Here is a 24,776-nt window from a genome sequence, read left to right as displayed (position 1 = left end):
TTCCGGGCAAGCAGATAGTTCAGTTGATCTCAGCGGTTTTATCCGAAAGGTGAGTTAAACTAATCCGCTTCCATCCGACTTAAAATATAAAATGTTTAGAAGTTTCTCACTTCGTAAAATGTTTAAAGTAGCAAAAAGTTGTGATGAAATGTTTTATTTTGTTTTTTCGTTGTTTTTAAACCGTTAAAAGTCGGTGAAATGTGGGCGATGCACTTCTGCTAGCTTGTACGTGTTAGCTTTCATCAGCATTTGTTTATTTTCTGTTTGTTTACAGACTCGAGGCGTTTGTGTAACGTCCAGCACCAAGATGTCAAGGTAAAACTATTATTTATGTCGTTATTTTGACCACTTCAACCGCAGTAATTTACCTCCCAGTGCATGTGAACGCAGCGGATTGGGTCGTGAGAAGCTCTGTGTGTTGTCACATGTTAACACTTAACTTTAAACTCCAGACAGACTTTTATTGTACTTAATGGTTAAATCCGCAGACCTTTCCAGCGAGGCCGAGCCTGCAGTGGTTGTGTCCTTTCCTATAGTGTCTGCTAGAGAGATCTGAGGCTGTTTGAGGCCCTGCTGTGACTCTTCACGGCAGGGTTATAGGTAAACCTCAGACACACGGTTACATCTTTATCGTTTAAGTTGAATTATTGCTAAAGTTTGCCCTAAGTCTTTTTGCTGTTTATTTAATTTAATGGAAGGGAAAATTATGAGCAGCAACCAGGAGACCATGTGCCATAAAGGCATGAGGGTGCAGGCAAAAGATGGTCTATAGTTTCAACTTTAGCTCTGCAAAAATAAATACAATATACTGAAGACATTCTTTTGATGCGTAACTACCACTTTGTAGTTTTTAAGATCCCAAATCTACTTACAAACAGGTGGCACATTATGAAACATGACTTATTTGTCGTTCATAACACAATAACGTCTAATTGAATGTGATTAAGTGCAATAATCAGTATGCTGTAATGTTGTGTGTACTTTTATATAGATGTAATTTATGACCGCTGTAAGGTGCTTGAATTTAGAAAAGGAAGCCTGTTGATACTGTCAACACAAACTAAAAATGTGTATCATGTCCAGCACTTGGAGTAAAATCTTGTTTTTGTTTCTACAGGACTGCAGAGATGAAGCCCGGCCCTGCCCTGCTCAGACCTCCTGACTGACACCCGGGGCTCAAGTATGACTTTAAGATGAAACGTGAGTTTAGTTTTTGTCATGTTTGTGTGCTTGCAAGGCCACTACACTGCCTCTGATAATATCCTCTGTCTTTAAACATTGCGTGTGAAGACGTGCAGACCTTTCCAGCGAGGCCGAGCCTGCAGTGGTTGTGTCCTTTCCTATAGTGTCTGCTAGAGAGATCTGAGGCTGTTTGAGGCCCTGCTGTGACTCTTTATGGCAGGGTTATAGGTAAACCTCAGACACACTGTTACATCTTAATCGTTTAAGTTGAATTATTACGAAAGTTTGGACCCGCCCTGATTCTATGTGCTGTTTTTTTTCTTATTCATGAGAACTAAACTTCTTAAAAGCAACCAGGAGGCCACATACCATAAAGGCATGAGGCTGCAGGCAAAAGGTTATCAGTAGATTTTACTGTTTGTGTTTTAAGTTGCAACTTTAGATGTGCAAAAATAAGTACAATCTACACTAGACATTCTTTTGATGTATAACTACTAGGGCTGAAACCCACTTATTATTTATACCCACGTATATTATTCAATGCTTTATGTTTAGTTTGCTTGTGTTCATGTTTATATTTATGTAGGCACTGTCAAGTCAAATTCCTTGTAATGAAAATTGCCTGGCAATAAACCTGATTCTGATTACTCAAGTTACATGAGTTACTCGATTACAAAAATGCATCGAAGCAAAATCTCTGCCACGATGATTCGTTTAATTCCCATCTTGGACGTCATGCAGCTTGTTCAGTGCAGGGATTATTGTTACACACAGACCGATTTTGCGGATGCACACCACTACATCCAGAAACAGCAGAGGACCATTTCACACTCAAAGGTGCAATGTGTCCGCTGCAAACTAGAACTGTTCTACCACAACAGCACGTCATCGATGTTTCAGCGCCTGAGCCCAAAGCAGCCCGTTAACGTCACTTCACCGAGCGCTGCTGTTTGTACATTTATGGAAATGTTATTTACGACAGCTGTAAGATGCTTGAAAATGCACAGTTTATACTGTCAACACAAACTAAAAATGTCTCTATCGTGTTTCATTCAAAGCATGAGCTTTGGTATGTTTTGTGCAAAATGCATTAAAAGTCCAGTACTTGGAGTAAAATCTTGTTTTTGTTTCTACAGGACTGCTGAGATGAAGCCCGGCCCTGCCCTGCTCAGACCTCCTGACTGACACCCGGGGCTCAAGTATGACTTTAAGATGAAACGTAAGTTTAGTTTTTGTCATGTTTGTGTGCTTGCAAGGCCACTACACTGCCTCGGATAATATCCCCTGTCTTTAAACATTGCGTGTGAAGACGTGCAGACCTTTCCAGCGAGGCCGAGCCTGCAGTGGTTGTGTCCTTTCCTATAGTGTCTGCTAGAGAGATCTGAGGCTGTTTGAGGCCCTGCTGTGACTCTTCACGGCAGGGTTATAGGTAAACCTCAGACACACGGTTACATCTTTATTGTTTAAGTTGAATTATAACAACAAAAATTTGGACCCGTCCTGATTCTGTGTGCTGTTTCTTTAAATTGAATGGAAGGGAAATTCTTAAAAGCAACCAGGAGACCATGTGCCATAAAGGCATGAGTGCAGGCAAAAGATTATCAGCAGATTTCACTGTTTGTGTTTGTAGTTGCAACTTTAGATCCGTCAAAATAAGTAATAATATACAGTAGAAATTCTTTTCATGTATATTTACTAGGGCTGAAACAATTGAGTTACTCAAGTTACATGAGTTACTCGATTACAAAAATGCATCGAAGCAAAATCTCTGCCTCAATGATTCGTTTAATTCCCAACTCGAACGTCATGCAGCTTGTTCAGCCCAGGGATCATTGATCCACACGGACCGATTTTGCGGATGCACACCACTACATCCAGCAAAGGCAGAGGATCATTTCACACTCAAAGGTGCAATGTGTCCACTGCAAACTAGAACTGTTCTACCACAACAGCACGTCGTCAATGTTTTAGCGTCTGAGCCCAAAGCAGCCCGTTGTTAACGCCACTTCACCACGCGCCGCTGTTTGTACATTTATGGAAATGTCATTTACGACGGCTGTAAGATGCTTGAAAATGCACAGTTTATACTGTCAACACAAACTAAGAATGTGTGTCATGTTTCATTCAAAACATGAGCTTTGGTATATTTTGTGCAAAATGCATAATAAGTCCAGCACTTGGAGTAAAATCTTGGTTTTGTTTCTACAGGACTGCAGGGATGAAGCCCGGCTCTGCTCAGACCTCCTGACTGACACCTGGGGCTCAAGTATGACTTTAAGATGAAACGTAAGTTTAGTTTTGTCCTGTAAAGACGACATGTGGCCATTTTAAAATAGCTGTTCTGTCATATTCGTGCACTTGCTTTGCCTCGGCCCAATCCCCGATCTTTAAACATTGCGTGTGAAGACATGTGCAGACCTTTCCAGCGAGGCTCAGCCCGCTGTGGCTCTGTCCTTTCCTGTTGTGTCTGCTAGAGAGACGTGAGGCTGTTTGAGGCCCTGCTGTGACTCTTCACGACAGGGTTATAGGTACGCCTCCAACACTGTCAACTTAGGTTTACAGTCAGACGACATGCTCGTTGTACTGCTGCAGTGTCATCTCTTAAAGGGTTCGTAGTACGGCTGTCCTCGATTTTAGAGAAATTCTTAGTCAACAAACAGGATTTTGTAAAGTCGACACATCTGGGAAACAGAAGTTTTTGTCCCAAAGCAGCATTTTAAATCCTCTGTTAACCAGAAATGTGCTCTTAAGTTTGTTAGTAAGTACTTCAGTATTGAAAAAGGACGTGTACAAATAAATGTACAAAGTGTATGAATGAAGTATCTGAGAATTATTTTTTATCTTTTCCCAGGCTTCATGAAGGGTTTGCCTGTAACCATGACGATCCTCAAACTGCAGCCTTCAGGGATTTCACCAACATGAAAAGACGCAGGTGAAGATGCGGTTCTCCTCTACATCAGTCTGACGGCTCTTCATGTTTTAAAACAAGGAATTTATCAGAATGTTTTATTTTATTTGCAGGTTTCATCTGAGAGTTGGTGAATCAGTTCAACTGCTGAAGGAAAAAAGATCAGTCAAGTTAATTTCTGCAACAGACGGAAGAATACAGACTTTTAATAATCGCATTAAGATTTATGTTGATGGTAAAACATTTAAGTTTAATAATTCAAAGTTCAGTGTTCAGTTCCACGGCGAAGTGCCCTTGAGCCAGACGCCGAACCCCTGACTGACTGCACCTGGTATGGCAGCTTCTGCAGTCAGTGTGTGAATGTTGTAAAGCGCTTTTTATTTCACTTTTATTGAATTTTGCAGATGGTCAAAGAAGAAAAAGTACAACAGTTGTACATTGTGTCAATGCGTCTTTTGAAAGAAACGGGAACAAAAACAAAAACCCCAACATAAATCACACTATCCCTCCCAACAAACCATGTCAGACGTCGTCACAGTGACCAACTAAATGATTGAATAACATAAATTGATAAGGTACAATGAAACCAAACGGAGTCAAATCTATAGCTAATAGCAATAAAGCGCGTTTAGAGGTTGGCAGATGAGAAAAGAGCTGTTTAATATAAATGTTGAAATAAACATCATTCTAAACATATTTGCTGTGGTTGTGACTTGATTGGCGGAGAAAGTTTTTATTTATTTAGTTTGTAAAGAAAACAAAAGTTTAGACAGAAATGGTGTCTCACAACTATCATAGAAGAAGAAATAACTGGAGGCAGTGGTTGGTTTTCACATTTATATCCATTAGATTGTGATTGTCACGCTTTTGTGGAGAATCTCAAATGAAATTTCATCAAATCTGATGAAGTTAAGCTAAATCCTGTGAGATCTTCAACTAAAAAAGAAACATTTAAAGACACGGTTTGAAATATTGAGTTTATTCTGGGAGAAATATGTTATACTAATTAACACCCATGTGAGGGCGACGTTACACTATTTGTATATTGAAGCCAAGGATCTCGGTGTAAACTAAAACTTGCATCTTATAAAACATTTTTTGTGTTTAAAACAAGTCAAAGTATCATTTTGTAGTTTCCTCAGGATGTTTCTATAGTTGGATTAAAAAAAAAAGTATTTTTAAGGCTGTTGGCAGTGTTTCTTACTTAGTGTGATTAAAAACATCCATGATCCCCTCTGTAAACAAACCTTTGGCTTTATTTTGTCAACAAAAACCTGAATTTAGAACTTGGCTTTATCCAATGTTCACATTTCTCTTCTGGAAATATCAATATTTCGTATGGTAATGCAGCATATGCATATTTAAACATCACACTTCAGAAAACATGTAATGCAAAAAACAATTAGTCCTAATGTGAGTAATAAACTGGGGCTGGTTCATGGTGATTACTGTTAAAGTCACCTGCAGCTTCTCTAAGTGTCTTTTTATGCACATGGGCGACATGTTTAAGGGGTTTCCATGGATACAATCAAATGTTTCCTTACAAACTATTATATCTATTCATATCTTCCACGTGTGTTACTCAGGTGCGTTTACTTCATGAGAAAAAAAAAATTGATTTATTTTTGTGTTTTATTGTGAAAGGCTTTAATTGTAAATCTGAAGCGGAAATGACGACATCACTTTCAGTTTCAGCCGCACAGAGAAAATGACAGCTCGTGACAAGAAGTTTACACCAATGGACTATAAAGTAAGTTATGACTCTGAACTGAGACATTCAACGTGTTTAATTTAAATTATCAAATTAATATACTTATTTACTGCAGTAAATTCGCCTTTAGTTGAAATAATAGTAAAGTTTTAAACAGTTTGGGGATGTTTACAATCAGAAAACACGCTGTTAGTTTAAAAACTCTGCTTCTTATTTATTACATTTAGTTTTATTCATTTACAGAAGTTTAATATTATAGTTTGATAAGAAACAGCAGCTGCCAAAGAACCTAAATGTACCTGAAACAGAATTACTTTCACTTTCGATGATACCGACTTTGAGTTTCATGTGACCTTTAACTCAATTCAGTTCAATTCAATTTTATTTAAAGTGCCAAATCCTAACAAAAGTTATCTCAGGACACTTTACAGACTAGGTATGGAGCTCATTTATTTACCTGGCGGACACAAACTGGATATTTGGGGTGGAAAAGTCCTTAAAAGGTGATTAAAAAAAGTAATTAAAACCACAAAAGTCAACTGTAGGAAACTTTCAGGAAATAATGATTATTTTCATTGTTGATTTTATTTCATATCACGGCTAAAAACTGAGAAAATGTGGCTTTGGTTATCCTAATTCAACTTTAAATCATATATTAGTCATAGAGTGTGGTCTTTACCTACTCTGTAAAGTGTCCTGAGATAACTTTTGTTATGATTTGGCACTATAAATAACATTTAATTGAATTGAATGTATATTGTACCATTGGTGCAGCTTTTTTATCTTAAAACCCATTTTTTTCTCCGTTACCTGTGATCAACCATAAAAAGTGTTATTTGATATTATGCCTCTGGATTTGTGCTTCTATTTATTTTTTATTTTTATGCCTATGAATTATCTTCATTTGTTTTTATGCATTTAATAAACTGCTTTTAATTGTTTTAAAGCACTTTTCTGGCTTTATAGTCGTTTCCCGCTTTAATTCATAAATGTGCATTTGTGAAGCTCATTTGGGGCATTTAATGCAATTGTGCTATAAAAATAAACCACGATGACAAAAATCTAAACAGTTTTATTGCGGTATTGTTCACGAAGTATTGACACACACTGAAATCACAAAGGCTTTAACGTTTTACTTTGTGTTCGCATTAAGTTAGTTTATTTTTATAGTACAATTCAACAACAAGTGGCTTTACATCAAACATTAAAAACACTGGAAGATAACACATTTTAAACATTTAAACATTTAAACATATAAAGTGACGTTCAAATAAAATAATTAAAAGATCAGGATTACTGGAAATGAAGCTCCAGTTGTTAATTACAGGTCATAGCAGTTTATACATTATTTAGTTTACTGGAGGCAAATAACAGCCAGTACTTTGGTTTGTTAAAAGCACCATTAAAATGTTTTAGCTCAATAAACAAGTCACAGTTACAGATAAATGATTAACAGGATTGGTTTTAATCCAGATTATATCTGAGTGAACTTCTGTTTTTGTTGTTTTATATTTGATTGGACGGTTTTTACAGTGAGTTTTTCAAAGCACTGCAATCAAACATAGTTTTAATGAAACTAAATATATTTGAAATGTTAATACTACTGCGTTCGATCATCGCTGTTGATTATTTTTGTCTATAAAACGTCAGAAAAAAGCAAATATTCACATTTAAGAAGCTGAAAATAGAAAATTACGACTTTTAAAAATTAGTTTTTACCTCAAACCGACGAATCACTTATAAAAACAGTTGGTGATTAATCTTTGCAGATCTAATCTACTGAATCACTTCATTATTATAAGGTTATAAATAAACCGCAGCCTCTATCGCCCTCTACTGACCATCAGCAGCAGCTGCTGCAATGTTAATAGAGGTACATGACGTATACAGTATATCATACTGTGGGTCTAAGTTTATTTCCTGTAGCAGTGCATTTTCACCGCACTGATCTTTAATTATAAAATACATGTAGACGAGTAAATCCTGCTTGATCCACTTAAAAACAAAGACAGGCTTTAATTTTTTTATGTTAAAATATATAAAATGTCATTAATTTTCTCATGTTGATCAAACAAGAATCATCTTTTTATAAAGGCTGACATTTATTTCACACAGACAAGCAAAATCAACTCACTTTCAGCAATTCTGTAGTCATTTTTTAATCTGATCTACTTAACTTAAAGTGGAAATACCGATTTTTAACCAATTCTCACTTCACCAATAGAAAAGTATGAAAGATAGAAACGTTTCACTGATGCTAACCCTTTAACGCCTTTCAGCACAGGAGCCACAGAATATGCGTCTATGTAACAAAATGTTGTTTTCTCGTTGAATTGTGTTTCACATATTAGGCAGCGATTGGTTTATAGATTAGTGACATTTTAAGGGGAAATAAACATTAGAAACACACATTTTTTGAGTGGAGCGGGACTTTGAATTCCCGCTCTTTTGTTGTGTGAGTTTATAAAAATCAAGGAAGAACCATGTTTGTCATAAGTAAGTCGGTCTAATCATGTTTTTGCGTACACAGTTGCTGCTCGAGTCCTGTAAAAGATCCCCCATGTGTCGTGGGTGAATCGTCAATAACATCATTTAACAGTGAAAAGCACCTGAGCGTCCTGAGGTAACACGTTATGTTCAGTCAAATTCATCCTTTTACATATTCAGAGTTGTCTGCAAACTCATTGTTGTTTCTCTCATATTCTCAGATGTATTTACCGGTGGAAGCAACCGTACATTTGAATGATTTCCCCAACGAAGCCGAGGCGAGAGAAATCCTCAGGTCGCATGGGTTTGAGTTGACAGATCTGAGCAGCGGCAAGGTGCGTGTCAAGGGGTCGTTCCTGAAACTAAAACCGGCGAAAGAGTCGTTGGAGCGGCTCCTTCGTAACTCGCAAACTAAGACGGACATCGCACCGGTCACAAAGGTTTCCTCTGGAGCCATTTCCAAAGTCCACGCCAGCGACAGCTCAGGATCCCGAGACAGGCCGCCGCTTGCTTCTCCGTCTTCACCCACGTCTGGCTCTTCCAACAAACGTCCAACCCCTCCAGAGTACGGAGCTTCATTCACCGCAAGACCAGATCAGAGTGGATCACTCAGGCCTGGAAGAGAGTCTTTTATCATTGATGTAGATGTGTTTAGGTACGCACACCGGCTCAGGAAAGAAGACATTGAAGGTATCTTGGGCAGCCATAATGTTCGAATGGAACTGTGTGAAGTTGGGGATAGCGTCGACATCACTTTACTGGGGAAGAACGCCAGAACAGCCGTTGGTGAACTACAGAGCCTCCTGAGTGGTCTCAGCGCATCACTGCGCACACAAGAAGTTCCTCTGAAGGACATGGGTCGTGAGGGCCAGGCTCTTTTAGAGAGAATACAGAAAGACAGAAACATTCACAATTCAGTGCTTGTGTGTCCGATGAATGACAAACTTCACCTTATAGGACCGTCCGGTCCGAGCCATGAGTTAAAGCAGAGGCTGCTGGGGACGTCGGTTAACCAGTCAGGACCTACAAGGGGGAGGTTGGATGACCAGTCAGGACGTAAACGGAGGACATTGGATGACCAGCCAGTACGGAAATGGGGGACATGGGATGACCAGTCAGGACGTAAACGGAGGACGTTGAATGACCAGCCAGGACGCAAATGGGGGACGTGGGATGACCAGTCAGGACGTACAGGAAGGACGGTGGATGACCACTCAGGACGTACAGAGAGGATGTTGGATGACCACTCAGGACATACAGGAAGGACGGTGGATGACCACTCAGGACGTACAGGGAGGACGGTGGATGACCACTCAGGACGTACAGGGAGGACGGTGGATGACCACTCAGGACATACAGGGAGGAAGGTGGATGACCACTCAGGACGTACAGGGAGGACTGTGGATGACCAGTCAGGACTTACAGGGAGGACTGTGGATGACCAGTCAGGACGTACAGGGAGGACGGTGGATGACCACTCAGGACGTACAGGGAGGACTGTGGATGACCAGTCAGGACGTACAGGGAGGACGTTGGACAGAAACTCCAGGAGTAGGAGCCACTCTCTGCCACCACGCAGTCGTAAGAACACAGAAAAAGATAGCGGTGCCATCGCAAATCCATCTCCGGTCAGAGCTGAGGGTTACTCTACTTCAAAGTACCGGGGACGGGAAGCTGATGAGACCGAGTGGGTGGCTACTTCTTGTTTTGGCGGGTCTTTCAGGGGAAGAAGACGTCACCCACAGTACCATGAAAGAAGTCGGGCAGAAGGGGTCCATGTGCAAGAAGTGGAAAACTACCATGAAAGAAGTCGGGCAGAACGGGTCCATGTGCAAGAGGTGGAAAACTACCATGAAAGAAGTCGGGCAGAACGGGTCCATGTGCAAGAGGTGGAAAACTACCATCCTCCTCCCGGTCGATTCAGGAAATTCTTTACACAATTTTTCAATATTAATCGTAGGAATATAAAGAAAAAGTTTCAATTCGGGAGAAGGAAAAAATGAGTAGTGAAGTTACGTTCGTGAAGGTAGACAGACAGCACTTCTTTGACCATGTCATTTCATCTCATCTTCAATTGTTATCCGGGGTCGGGTTGCGGGGGCAGCAGCTTTAGCAGGGGACCCCAAACTTCCCTTTCCCGGGCCACATTAACCAGCTCTAACTGGTGGATCCAGAGGCATTCCCAGGCCAGTGTGGAGATCTAATCTCTCCACCTGGTCCTGGGTCTTCCCCGAGGCCTCCTCCCAGCTGGACGTGCCTGGAACACCTCCCTAGGGAGGCGCCCAGGGTTCATCCTTACTAGATGCCCGAACCACCTCAGCTGGCTCTTTTCAACGCAAAGGAGCAGGACCATGTCGTGTGCAAATATGATTTCTTTTTCTTGCAGTGACACGTTGTTGGATACTGCACAGGTTTCAAACAGAGTTTTGAACGCAGGTGTCCACTTTTTGGAAGTCTTGCACCTGTGCTTTGTTGGACTCCTGTCCCATCAAAACTATCAGAACTGGTCCTGTCGCAAATCTGTGTTTAGAATGTACATAACTCGCCTGGATACCGCCCGATCCATGATAACGGCTATTTCACTTCACTTCTTACTGGCTAACGTTAGCTAGCTTTCTGTAAGGGACAAGATAACCTTATTGGGAAACCTTTCTTCCATATAGACCATGGGTGTCAAACTGATCCAGTTAAGGGCCGCTGTGACTGCAGGTTTTGGTGTGTTCTTGCTTGGTTGGAATGAAAACCTGCAGCCATACGGCCCTTTACTGGATCAGTTTGACGCCCATGATATAGACCCTTCCTAAATCCTCAGCTCCTTTTTCACTCTGTGCTCCAAAACTTGGTAGCTCACCTGCCAGATTCTCAGTTAACTTTCCCTTTTCCTGTTAGCAAAACGTTAGCTAAGACAAAGCTAGCCTACATAAAGAGGAGTAAGCATTGATCTCGTCCGACCAGCGATGATTCATGTCATCTTAATATGTCAGCAACCTGACACTAAACTCCCTTTTAAGTAGCTTTATATTAACTGCATAGTTAGCTTTAATTTAGCTAACAACGGCTAACAGAAAAGGGCAAAGCTGACAAAGGTTCGGATGGGTACCAAGTCATTGTACAGACCTTATCCTAACCTAAGATAGATTTCAGACTTAGGAACTTTCTGTAACGAGGCTCCAGTTGTAGGCTGCCACATATTGCCTAAATCTCTGCGTTGATTAGTTAGAAATTTGGAAGATAGACCAGTCTTGTTTGTAGATCCATCCTAACTATAACATTATTGCCTATTATGAGCTTGCTTTGCTCTGTACTGGGTCTTGTCTTGGTTTCATTTAAGTCGGTTTTGAGTACATCCATGTTTGAAAGTTTGGAAAATGCATAATTTTAACCGTTATGTTTTCAAGTTCAGGGATTTGCTCGGGTTTGAATATACTCCTTAAATAATGATTTATTTTAAAAACATAATCTTAGTTTTTTTAATCTTAGATTTAATATGAGGATTTATCGTGTTTCAGTGGAATTGAATCGAGATATTGTGATATACGATTACGCGGTCAGAATAAATTATGACGCGTAGCCTACATATCATTTTAAGATTGTGGTTTTGGTTTTATTTCACAATATTCTCTCAATAATTCACTTAAAACTGTTAAATTTGCACTTCTTTTTATTGAAATGAAAATATACTTGCTGCACTACTGCCTTTTACCTCAGAGGTATACAAAAATAGCACAGGGTTATTTCATATAGACTAAGCTATTGCATCTACACAATCACAAAACCAAAATCTTTTACATTTGGAATTAAATGTTCCTGTTCTCACACCAGACGTGCACAAATAAATGTTTCTGTTCTGTGGCGTCATGAGGGCGACGATCTGCTCTCAGAAAGCCTCTGACCTTCTGCGAATCAAGTTTAAAGTAATAATTTAGATGTGTAACGACAAAGGCTTCAAGCGTCTGGATATTTTTGGTAGAGATGCACCGATCCAGTTTTTCCCATCCAATCCAATACCTGGGCTGAGCTGAGCGTATCGGCCGATACCCGATCCGATACTACTGTTGAATGAATGAAGAACAAAGAATAAGAAGAATTACTTTGTTCCTCCTGCAGGGGGGAATGAACCGTATACCTTGCCATGTGAGTGAAAGCATCAGGCTTCACATAAATATTTAGCCTTCTTAAAAAAGCAAAAAAATGAACACAAATAAATGTACTTCATGTTATTTATTAGCAAATAATAAAGTGCACATTAGCAGCAAAAATAAATAAATAACACTTGCATGTAAAGTGCACAGCAAACAGATATTATATGTAATATAAAACCCTAACCGGTGTTGCAAACATACAATTGAAATGATTAGATCGCTGTAAATGTATTGCTGTGGATGAAATTAATAAAAAAAGAAATAGAAACACTTTATTGATCCCCAGCTGGGAAATTGCAGAAATGACTGGATAGGAATCCTGGATCGGCCTCATTCATCCGATATTGGATCCAACTAGTTAATCCATATCAGGGCCGATATCATAAGTCATAGTGTGTGGTCTATACCTACTCTGTAAAGTGTCCTGAGATAACTTTTGTTATGATTTGGCACTATAAACAAAATTGAATTGAATTGAATTGAAGTATCGGATCGGTGCATCTCTTATGTTTGGTTTAGGTGTCTTGAAAAGTACCGTACATTTGTACTGCTGTACCTGCGATACCAATATTTGAGCGTTACAGGAAACACTTTGGGAATTACAGTTTATTGCTTTCGTGCATAGAGTGAGAAGAGAGAATTAATACAAATCATGTCTGTACAGTAGATATGTAGCTTAGATTATGTTTTCTATAACGACATAAACTGTCTTTGCTAAGCTGCAATTAGCCAATAATATCAGCCATGCAAATATGATTATTCTTTGTTAAATCAGCTCTTTTAAATGATTTTTGTTGTGTGTTACATTTAAATGGATCAGTCCGATTAATGAATGTTATGTGGTGCAATATCCTGATTTAGACTCTGACGCTGTTCTTCTCATGTCAGACTTTTCTTTGTTTTTGAAAGATTTATTCATGAGACACTAAAATTAGTAAGAGCACAAAAGTGTTTTTTATGTATGTATGTATCATATCACATGTATCCTAATATTGGTAAGAAGTTGAATAATGTGATGATCAATACTAATGACTTATTCTGCAGTTACTTCACAGTGAAGGGTAATGCCAACACAATATGACTGGTGACACAATCTTCAGACTTTTTATTATAATCAAACAATAATAACCTCTGCATTAGATTAACATTATTCAACTTCTTTGCCTATTTACAGCCTTTGAATGACATCTTTCGGACAATCGTGTTTCATTATCGCTGGCTGCTCGCACTGTAAATGTGATGAACTGAACGGCTAAAATATAATTTATGTATGTAGGAAAACAGAAGAATAACTATGGCAGTTAATTAGACATTAAAAACACTACATTAACAATAAAGTACTGAGTGATTTGAAGGATTTTTGAGTGTTAATCAAATGTGAAAATTTATGTTTGTGCTACAATAATACATCTGTATAAGAATAAGAAAATAAATATGGAAATATAAGTATAAATAAATAAAATAAATAAATACAAAATGTGGAAATGTAAAGAGAAATAAATAAAATGATAAATAAACGTGGAAATATAGAGACAGAAGGCAAAAGCAATAGGGTAAAGATAAAAGTATACAAATAAATAAATGACTTCATCAAAATACATTTAAAAATGCAGAACAAATGTTGATGTGACAATAATAAATATTTTGAAAATACAGAAATAAATGAACAAATGTGAAAACAAATAAAAATATGTGCAATTATTGTTGTATATACTTTTTATTTATTTTTATATTTCCACATTCATTCTTTTTTCATGGCACTCCGTGTGTGTGTGTGTGTGTGTGTGTGTGTGTGTGTGTGTGTGTGTGTGTGTGTGTGTGTGTGTGTGTGTGTGTGTGTGTGTGTGTGTGTGTGTGTGTGTGTGTGTGTGTGTGTGTGTGTGTGTGTGTGTGTGTGTGTGTGTGTTTCTTTTGACGTTGTTTGTTCCTGTATCACCTGAACACAACAACGACAGCAGATGTAGAAAGAAACGGCCCTGAGAGGAAGTGAAACACTGTCTGACAGTCGACTGAACTCACGCTGAGAGAGGAAGTCCTGATGAGGATCTAACAGCCAAGTGCAGGGATGTCTGACGGGGTATTTTCGCCTTTATACAGAATAAAACAACATTTCCATCAAGTACAACAGGCTGTCAAGACCAATGCTCTACAGTAGGTAGGTGTTGTTCATTTCTGACGTATAAAGACGTTTCACTTTGATGGTAAAGTCCCTTTACGCATCATTTTCCAATCAGTGTTTGTATCAGGAATGCATAAAAGCGACCTTTCAAACAGGGCGGCAGTGGTGCTGATGGTTATGACTCAGAGACCTTTCTGTTCACAGTAACAACTTAAACACAAATCTGTCTGATGAGAAGTCTCTTCTTCACCACAGAGATCAGTGCTGTGGGTTTCCCGTTAGTGTTTGTTGCCATGGTACCTCAAAAACACAGAGAGCTTTTTATGTCTGACAAAAGATTTTTCATTATTACAAACTGTTACAGCCTACTGACAGCTGGACCCTAAAGCAGAGGCAGGCAGGTTAGGTAGGTGCGTCAAGAATGTTATTTTAACAAGGGGCTCCACAATGTGGCTGGCAAGGCATGTGGGGGAACACAGGCAAAATGCAGCAAGGTACAAAGAAAAACATCAGATCTAGTTCGCAAGACTGCAGCAAAAACGAAGCGGAAGGACAGCTCTACCGACAAGAAGGACTTATCTGGCAGGGGAGCAGGGCCAAGACCAGGTGTATATATATATGGAGGTGGTACTGATTGAATGGCTGCAGGTGTGCCTCGTCAGCCCCGTCAGCCAAGCCCTGCAGAGGGGGAGGAACCCTAAGACACAGAACCTTCACACAAACAAGGAAACACAAAGATAACTGTATATTTAGTTGGTCAACTAGCCAAGTAAAGGTTTAATTTACCCAAATGACTAAAAACATAAAATACATACATTCATTCATTCATCTTCAACCGCTTGTCCCTGTCGGAATCAGGGGGGGCTGGAGCCGATCCCAGCTGACATCGGGCATAGAATACATACATCCCCCCCAAAGAAATACAACACTAAGGTCGTATTATTACATTTAAATAATGTTTTTTTTAATTGTTTAATTGGTGATCCTGATTTTAGTTTTGTTCATTTAAATTTAAAGCACATTTTGACCGATTTTTGATTTAGAAATGACACCTTGATAATGTAACCTGCATACTGTCTCCCCTTTAATCCAACTACGCTGCATTTTTTCACAATTTAGCACAGGGTTGGGCAATTCGGGTCCTGTAGAGCCACTGTCCTGCATGTTTTAGGTTTCTCCCTGCCCTAACACACCTGAGTCTAACAATGATCAAACTGTGACGAGCTTCAGCTGCTTGATAACGAGCAAATCATAAGAATCAGGTGTGTTAGAGTGGAGAGAAACCTAAAACATGCAGGACAGTGGCTCTGCAGGAGCAGGGTTGCCCACCCCTGATTCAGGCGAACCAATCTTTTGAAGTTAAGTAGTTTAAGTGAAAGGTGTGACAAAAACAAGTAGGAGTATTGTGTGACATTAGTGAGAAGCGCATTTCGAAACTGCCTTCTTGTATTTAAACATTAACTTTTTTATGCTCGCTGCTCGTCCTTATCAAAGACTCTATTCATGAAACAGACAATGCAAGTGTGGATTTTGGTCGACGTGCAAGAAAAACATCTGAGTCATGAGTTGAGCTGTGTCACTGCCGGCGTTTGTGAAGATAAACAGCTGCTGAAACATGTTGTTGGAGAACTGCCCGCAGCTGACGATGGACAAAAGGTCAATTCATCACTTTAGTGCATCTTGACCATGACACAATGCTGAGAGGTGAACAGACGGATTAGAAGTCATGAATCACTCTAAAGTTTCAGTTTAAATATGTACTGAACACCTGCAATACAGATACAGGCCTCTGGAGATGAACCTGAGTGAATGGAGCCCTGTTTTTGTTCTCATTGTTGTGTGTGTTCATGCAGCAGGGGTGGCTGTGGCTCAGTGGTAGAGTGGGTTGCCCTCCATTCGGGAGATCGGTGGTTCAATCCCCAGCTCCCCTGGTCCACATGTCAAAGTGTCCTTGGGCAAGACACTGAACCCCATGCTGTGTGTAAATGTGGTGTGAATGGTTAGATTAGATGGTATGTAGTGTAGGTAATGTAGGTACTGCCATATAGGTGAGTGCGACAAGTAGTGTGAAAGCGCCTTGAGTAGTCAGAAGACTAGAAATGCGCTTTATAAGTATAAAGTCCATTTAGCTTAAACTTTCCAACCAAAAGCCGTCAAAATTGGCAGGTGGGTTGCAAGTTCGACTTTCTCAGGCTCATTGCCACTCGTTCACAATCAAGTTTAAATTTTTGCAATTATCTCAAACGGCTTGAGCTAAAGTTCAAAATTCATCATTATAAATCTCTCAATTCATCTGCATCAGCGGTGGTGGTCTGCTCTAGGATTTGGACACTTCCTTCAATTGTCCAATCCTATTTTTCAACAGTTTGTCAGAAACCGTTGGGTCAGGCGTCCGAATTCAAAAAAGACATTTTGACGATTTAAAACCAGCTCTTTGCCGCGGCAGTGTGTGCAGATGATGCCTCCATCTGTGGCTTAAATGCACAGAGAATCAAAGGTCCGCAGAGTGCACTACCTCGGTCTGCAGGGATTTCTGACAAACGCCGTTCATCTGCACGCACTGCCATGACACAGAGCTGAATTCAAATCTAGCTATCGTCCCTTTAAATTCTCAAAGAAATTTCGTAACATAAATCCAATTCGATTTTACAAGACAATAAATTTGTATCGAAATGAGTAATTTTAAAACAAGTTGCAATAACTCATGAGCAAGTTAAGATACTAACTTTAAATTTGAGACACATCTTGACGAATTCTCAGTAACCTTACATAAAGGGCTTAGAGCTTCACCTCTAATGGGCGCCACTAATAAAGGAAACGTTTATATCTCATCATTGATTCTAGATCTTGCAAACTAGATTTTGCATGACAAACTCTGGTTTGCAAGATCCAAGGTCATGACTCACAAGTTTCTCACGTTGCAGCCTGGCTCTGCTGGGACTTGGGAAACCTCTGGTTTTGAGTAAATCCTAAGGGACACTTTGCACTGCCAATGCAAAGTCAAGAAAGGAAATGCCACGATCCTTTCCCAGGAGATAAAGGCCATTTTCTACCCCCTAAATTTGCAAGGTTAACTGCTCGTCTGGCAGTATGTCAGACATGGCTTCCTGTTTCTGAGGAGAACAGATACAGTAAATAAATGCAATAGAGTAAAGTCTTGTGACAGTCACGTACTGTTTTAGAAATGTGAAGGCCTTGTGGCAGGAATAGAGAGATGGCGGAGGATGCAGAAGTGGTATGAGCTCTTAAAGATAGCCTCCTTCTCTTTATATAGATCTGCATGAGGGCATGGGCTGACTGACAGGGTGACGTGCTGCAGCTTGTAGACCACAGCTCTCTCTCTCTCTTTTTGACTTGAGTAAGCACACCCTCAAATCTACCAAAGAGCTCGCCACGCCTACAACACACACACACACACACACACACACACACACACACACACACACACACACACACACACACACTGTCTACACTACCGGGCCCCAGAAGCCGACCATACTTCTCTTTCGTCTTCCTTAAGCCGCTTTCTGTTCCTCTGCGTCTCGCCTGTCTTTTATTCTTGTGTTTTTGGTGAATACAGACGGGGATGGCGGAGCTGGAGGGCCTGGAGTTTGGGAAGTCAGACTTTGTGCTGCTGGATGAGGTGACGATGGAGCAGTTTATGGAGAATCTGAAGTTGAGGTAAGACGCCTGAGATACTGTTAGAGGGGAGGGAAGGGAAGGCAAGCAGCTGGGTGTCAGAGGTGCAAACGGTAACGCTTCATACAGCACATACCTGAAATATGAAGGGAAACATGTTTCTCCTCAGATAAGGAAGGTGTATGTTCTTATACCTAACACTCTCTGACATCCACAAGCTCACATTTGTCTCAATAGCATTAAATCACAGAGTTGACATTATCTTAGAGGCTAAGTGAGGACATAAAGATGAAACACAAAGGGAAAATTAGTCACTTCTGCCTTTCCCGCTCACCCTCGGGGCTCAGATATAAACTTGTGGTTAATGTGATCACCACCACATTACACACTGGTTGTCATGTGAAGCAAATAAAGCACATGGCAGGTTACCGATGGGAAAAAACCTGCTATTCTCACGAAACCTGTTCAACTTAATATTTGAATATATGACTTTTCCTTTTTCTTGTTTTGTGACCCACCTGTTCCTTCTTGATGATGGTTTTACACCAGACAGTGTCCATTCTCACTTCCTCAGTGTGTTTCGCAGGGGCATCATGTCCTCAGTTTTATCCAGAAAACACCAAAATGTCCGTTAATATTAAATGAACTCTAGATTAAGAGAAAACCATTCACACTTTCAGGTGACGTGTGCACAGCAGATTGCTCTAAATTCACATTTTTCACATAGTTGCCCCTGACTTTGCGTCTGTCTTGCATTATTGGTTGGCAAATAGTGAACGTAGCTTTCATCACACAGCTTGATCGGACTTGTCTAGTGGCAAAACAGAAGCAGGCACTTCAGTTTGTGCAAATATTTGCCTATACTTCAATGATTTCCTTGAGTTCAGGTGTTTGCTTTTCTGTTTTAGCTTTCATTTGGCTGGTTGTCACTGCTATTGTTCTCCCATGTTTGGTTCTCTGTCAACAGGACATCTCTAACATTTCTGGACAGAAAGGCCAAGAGATCAAGACTTGGTTGGAAAACTGAACAGGTTAACAGGATATCAGTTTTAGTGGTAGAAGTGATGCCTTTAGTATAACAACCAACGGCAGTACAGGGCTCTTTGAGTTCCCTTTAGCTCATATGAGATGTAGTCTCACATGGACTAAGCCGCCTGTGACGTGATTGGTCAGTATAGTGTAACCAGGAAGACTTAGGGGACTTCTCTAAAAAAAATAACCCAACCGTTACTCAGGGTAAACTTAAACGTGCTGTGCCAGCTAGTGCTAGAGCAATATTCCTGTGTTCAGGGATGCGTTTAACCACTTGTGGGGGGAAAAATACACCATCTCCGTGACTCAGATGCAGCCTTAATCATACAGCTGTGTCTCGGTTCAGGGATGGGAGCTCCAGGACTCTGCCCACACAGGCAGTGAACCTGAACCCCATCGGCTGAAGCAGCTTTTGCTTTCCAGATATCAAAGTTTAGCTCCCACAGACCAAAATTACCGGTGCTTTCAGGTTCTCTTAGTCAGCTCAAACAATACAAAAATCAAAGTGTACTATTAAGGACACCAAAAATGGCAGTAAATGGCAGCTATGTGAGGAAACTGGGGAGACTTTACAATGAAACATTTCCATTGGTGTGTCCAATATTCCTTTATTGTAGTAAAAAGTTCCTGCATTCAAGTTCAGAGGTGATATCAAACTGATATGTCATCTTACAGTGTTCATTTCAAGTCGACATGTAAATGCAAGCAACTTTACATATTTTAGTCTAGTGTGATCAACAGCAGGAATCACATGTCGTGACTTTATCATGTGTACAGTCTTTAGCTGAAAAGTAACTTTCACTCAAGAAGTATGTTTCCTTCTGAAATGTAGTGCAGTAAATGTGTTAAAGCCAAAGTCTGTGAATGCAGGCTGTGTGCATTTCTGTGTAGTTGATTTATAAATAGAAAAATATCTCAAAATCTCACTATAGCCATGCATAAACCTATAAGTAATTGCTGCTTTTATTAATTTCTGCTTATGTCCAGGATTAAAGAAACTCAGTACATTTACTTACAAAAACTCAGATGCTTTTTACGGTTGTTATTATTATTGTCACTTTGTGCAACCTTAAACACTCGTTTTCTGTGTAGAGACTCTTCTCATGCTGCTGCAGAGGTTTGATGTTATTTTCAGCAGAATTAGTGGTTAAAAAGACATTTTAATGCTTTCACCGTACTGCCCCGAGCTAATCAGTGTTAGCCACGTTGTTGCATGAAAAAAACTGTCTCAATGGCTTATTTAATGTATTTAAATGCAGAAAAAGACAATGGGATGATTTTGCGCTGGAATTACACTTTGAACAAGCTGTCAGGCCTTCAGTACAGTTGTCACAACTATACTATATGTAGGTAAAAAATGCCTCTACAGTGACGTCATTCCCTGGCTGCAATGACGGTGCAGAGACAAGGAAACGCTGACCAATCAGAGCAGACTGGGCTTTTTCCGGAGCAGGTCTTAAAGAGACAGGCGCTAAAACAGAGGGTGAATAAAGACAGGATGAGAAAAATAATGTGATGTTTAAACATTAAAGCATGTAAACATGTTCTAGTAAAAATACAAGTATGAACCTGAATATGAGCATAATATGCAACCTTTAAAAACTAGTATTTCCCGACTTTACTGGCTAACAATAACCACATGGATGATCCGGTAAACGGCTGAACAGTACACTGGTCATGTCCTCCAAATTCAGGAATATGACGGTTATGTTTCAGCCTTGTCCCATTATGATAAATCAGTCTATAAATGTGAAGCTCAGAGGGTTGGATCTGAATTGAGACACAGCTTTAATGTCTAGTGAAAGACACTCAAACAAAAAAGTGACACAGTATTTAATTTTGCTCCATTATTTCATTTTATCCCTCCCAGCTCAACAAACCCACATTCGGTGTGACAAGGCTGTGACGCCCTTTGTACCACAAGTTTCACTTCCTGCTCTCAGTGTACACACACTTGTGTCACTTCCTGTCAGGAAATTACATATGACATGCTCTTTTATGGAACTTCTTACTCTGAGGTTTTTTCCCCAGGTGCTGTGAAAATGTCTCTTAAATGAATGCTTGAATAAAAGATGAGAATTTGAATGAACACACATAATCTTTATTGTTAAAGCATCTAGTATATATCTATTATACCTGTACATGTGTGTGAAATGCACTCTCCGTGTGTATTCTCTTTTGTTGGGACAGGTTCGAGAAGGGCCGTATCTACACCTACATTGGAGAAGTCGTGGTCTCTGTTAACCCGTACAGACAGATGGATATTTACGGCAAAGACACCATTGATGCGTACCGGGGCCGGGAGCTGTATGAAAACCCTCCTCACCTGTACGCGGTGTCTGACGCCGCCTATAAGGCCATGAAGAGACGAGCCAAAGACACCTGCATCGTCATATCAGGTCTGTTCTTGAGCCTCACGGGCCTACAAAGTGTGAACTCTGTGCTGTGTGTGAGGCCAGGCTTTAAATCCAAACCTGAGGAGTGCTTCTCAGACTTTGTCCATGACGTACCACCTCAGAAAATATCAGACTCTCTCAAGTTCCACCAATAAGACGATGTTTAAAACAGTAGTGTAGGCCGACACTATTCAGCTATGGACTTTTAGGTTTATTCCTAATCAGAAGATTGTTTATTGTTGACTGTCTGCAGCCAAGATTTAAGTTTCAGAAGGACTGCTTGAAAAATTCTCCTCCTGATCTGCACTTTTCCTCCTAATAGTTCCCATTCGGAGCCACGATTGCAGTGTTTTCAAACCAATCATTTTGCCTACTCTCACTCTCCTGCATCCCCCATTTAGTTCGTAACTTATGAACATGACTACGTAACAGGCTGATATTGAAACAAACTATTACAGGAAATGCTAAACATATTTTAAATTACATTTCACAGATCTTGAAGTTTTGAAATGTTGTAGTATTTTGATTGCATTATATCTGTTTAGTATCAAATGCTTCCTTTTTTATTTTGGAGATTTTGAGTATGTGTGTTAGAGGACAAATACACATGTGGACTGCTAGATGGATAAAAAAGTTCATCTCATCTCATCTCATCTTCATCCGCTTATCCAGGGTCGGGTCGCGGGGGCAGCAGCTTTAGCAGGGGACCCCAAACTTCCCTTTCCCGGGCCACATTAACCAGCTCTAACTGGGGGATCCCGAGGCGTTCCCAGGCCAGTGTAGAGATCTAATCTCTCCACCTAGTCCTAAAGTTAATTGAGAAAAATGTTCCTATTCTCAGATCAGCCTATGTGTGGCGCCAGATGAAAAGCTATGTTGTTACCTAAGGACTCGGCTCATCAACCACGTGTACAGCTGCATCTAGCATTTACTTGATTGATTAGTCGGCTGATGCACAAACACCATTTAGTCAGTGCTCATACAGTAGTTTACAATATATACATGTTGTCTGTCACCTCATTCCTCATACATCATCATATGTTAAATGGATCGGGGGGGGGGGGGGCAATTCATGTTGTTCAGAAATTGGAGGGATCTGCACCCATGGTTGCACAATGAAATACAATATACTGTAGATATAGAGAGACGTTGGTGTATGGTGGGAATGAGTGCAGGTGCAAAAGGTAGTCGTATATCAACTTGCACAGCCGGCATAACAGAAACGTCCATTCAATTGATTTATGGTGAAGTGTGGAGAATGAGTTGAGGAGTCTCAGCCTGAGGAGAGAAGCTGCTCTGTAGTCTGGTGGTACAGCAGCAAATACTAATGTATTGCTTGCCAGATGGCAGCAGGGTGAACAGGCTGGGGTGGGTATTGTCTTTTAGTGTCCTTTGGGGTCTGTGCGTGCAGGCACTTCACCTCTCCAACATCACTGATGCTCGGTAGAAGGGTACAAATGATGCCCATTCTCTGCAGTTTTTTAATCACCCACTGCAGAGCGCTCTGCTCCTGGGCCGTGCAGTGCTGCTCAACCTGTGCCTGTTTGTAATGTTTCCAGTCAGGATGCTTTCTATTGCTCCTCTTTAACAGTCGACCAGAACTTGGCTGGGGAAGTGTGGCCTTTTTATGTTTCCTTACGAAATACAGCTTTTTCTGAGTAAAGAGACATTGTTTAAATATTATTATATTACGCAGCAATACTGATCTGTTCACCACTGTTGTGAAACATGCGTGGTTTGTATTTCAGGTGAAAGTGGGGCAGGAAAAACAGAGGCTAGTAAATACATCATGCAGTACATCGCAGCCATCACGAACCCAAGCCAGAGGGCGGAGGTTGAGAGGTGAGTGGTGCTATAAACTCATTAACTCAGTGCTGTGAACTGAATTGTAGATTTAGACGGTTTATCCTCAAAACCAACACAAACAAAGAATTCGACGTGAGAATATGATGTGACCATAAATCATCTCAGTATTTTTTTCCCTCTGTCTCTATTCTCATCCCCCTGATGGCTCTTTCTCACACGTTTCCATCAATGGAAATAAATCAGTGTGAAGAATGTGCTGCTAAAATCCAACTGTGTGCTGGAGGCCTATGGGAACGCCAAGACAAATCGCAACGACAACTCCAGCCGCTTCGGCAAGTATATGGACATCAACTTCAACTTTAACGGGGAGCCCACCGGAGGACACATCAACAACTACCTGCTGGAGAAGGTGAGTGGGTGGGATGATGGAGGGCCGGCTGCAGACAGGAGACCTCCACACATCCAAGAAACACAAAAACAAACCAGTCATTTGCTCTTCAGGGACGTAATGAGCCCAGGAAAGTACAGAAAGTTCTGCTCATTTACTTTTTAAATTACGTCGTCACTGAATGTTGCATGAGGCGATGACAAAGAGGTGTGAGCGAACATCCACGAATAGATGTATCTGTGAAGCCGAGCGGCTGCTGCTGCTGCTCCGGCGTGTTAATGAATGGCTCACCTGGGGGTACTTGCTGCTTATCCGCTATGTTAAAGAACCGTCTGGCACTCAGAGCTGGTGTGAGTGATGGTGCCAAGTTTCATTTTCAGAGGGCAAGAATAACCACACGTTCTCTCAACTGTCCTGCTTCTGCATCAGCAGTGTAAGTGATGCTGATGTGGTCACATAACCGGTAATCCGTTTGGTTTTGAATGTTTGTCTTGAAGAAAAAAACTCTAACTCAAACTTAAACACTGTTGGGAATGAGCTGGTTGGGGTTCAGTTGCTTGACCGGTGATTTGTCTTATTCCTACAGAAATCTCGGTGACCCCTCTTTGACTGCTTCAGGTTACTTTTAGACACTTTGATAGCAGTGCAGTTGGAGATCGGAGTCATTTTTAGCTGTCTGAAACACTACAGCATATATGACATGATATATTAAAGAGCAAAGACCTTTTTAATGTGCAATCTATCACCATTTTTCAGCAATCAACCAGGGTAAAATCTATGGAAATAACCATTTATAATGATCCTTTCACTTCTTCTTTTGGACCTGATAACTGGCTTTGACCAATTTAGAGCTCTGTTACTCGTCTTTTGTTACCTTGAAACTCATACGTCTGATTGCTGACCACCGAGAAATGCTGCCAACTTGATTATTTAGCTTAGCTTTATTATTTAGCCTTTAAATACTTG

The 24,776-nt window shown here is 40.4% G+C and overlaps 1 protein-coding gene and 1 long non-coding RNA gene across 2 annotated transcripts in view; both read left to right on the top strand.

Annotated features, from left to right (window-relative positions):
- Positions 1-10: 10 nt before the first annotated feature.
- Positions 11-4,710, top strand: LOC310955982. Its single transcript, XR_014593460.1, has 7 exons — positions 11-49; positions 275-315; positions 1,118-1,200; positions 2,319-2,401; positions 3,391-3,468; positions 4,034-4,114; positions 4,204-4,710. It is a non-coding gene; the product is annotated as an uncharacterized lncRNA (long non-coding RNA).
- A 13,382-nt stretch (positions 4,711-18,092) lies between these two features.
- myo1g (myosin IG) overlaps positions 18,093-24,776 on the top strand; it is a 50,557-nt gene continuing 43,873 nt past the window's right edge. Inside the window, exons 1-4 of the mRNA XM_083925018.1 lie at positions 18,093-18,230; positions 21,411-21,619; positions 23,365-23,458; positions 23,666-23,831. Coding sequence (XP_083781144.1) covers positions 18,136-18,230; positions 21,411-21,619; positions 23,365-23,458; positions 23,666-23,831 — 564 coding nt within the window. The 5' untranslated portion in view covers positions 18,093-18,135. The remainder of the gene's footprint in view (positions 18,231-21,410; positions 21,620-23,364; positions 23,459-23,665; positions 23,832-24,776) is intronic.

The sequence above is a fragment of the Echiichthys vipera genome, assembly GCF_963691815.1.
Source record: "Echiichthys vipera genome assembly, chromosome: 13".
In the NCBI taxonomy this organism is placed as follows: domain Eukaryota; kingdom Metazoa; phylum Chordata; class Actinopteri; order Perciformes; family Trachinidae; genus Echiichthys; species Echiichthys vipera.
Note: the sequence above shows the minus strand (reverse complement) of the source record. Positions and strands in the feature narration are given on the sequence as shown.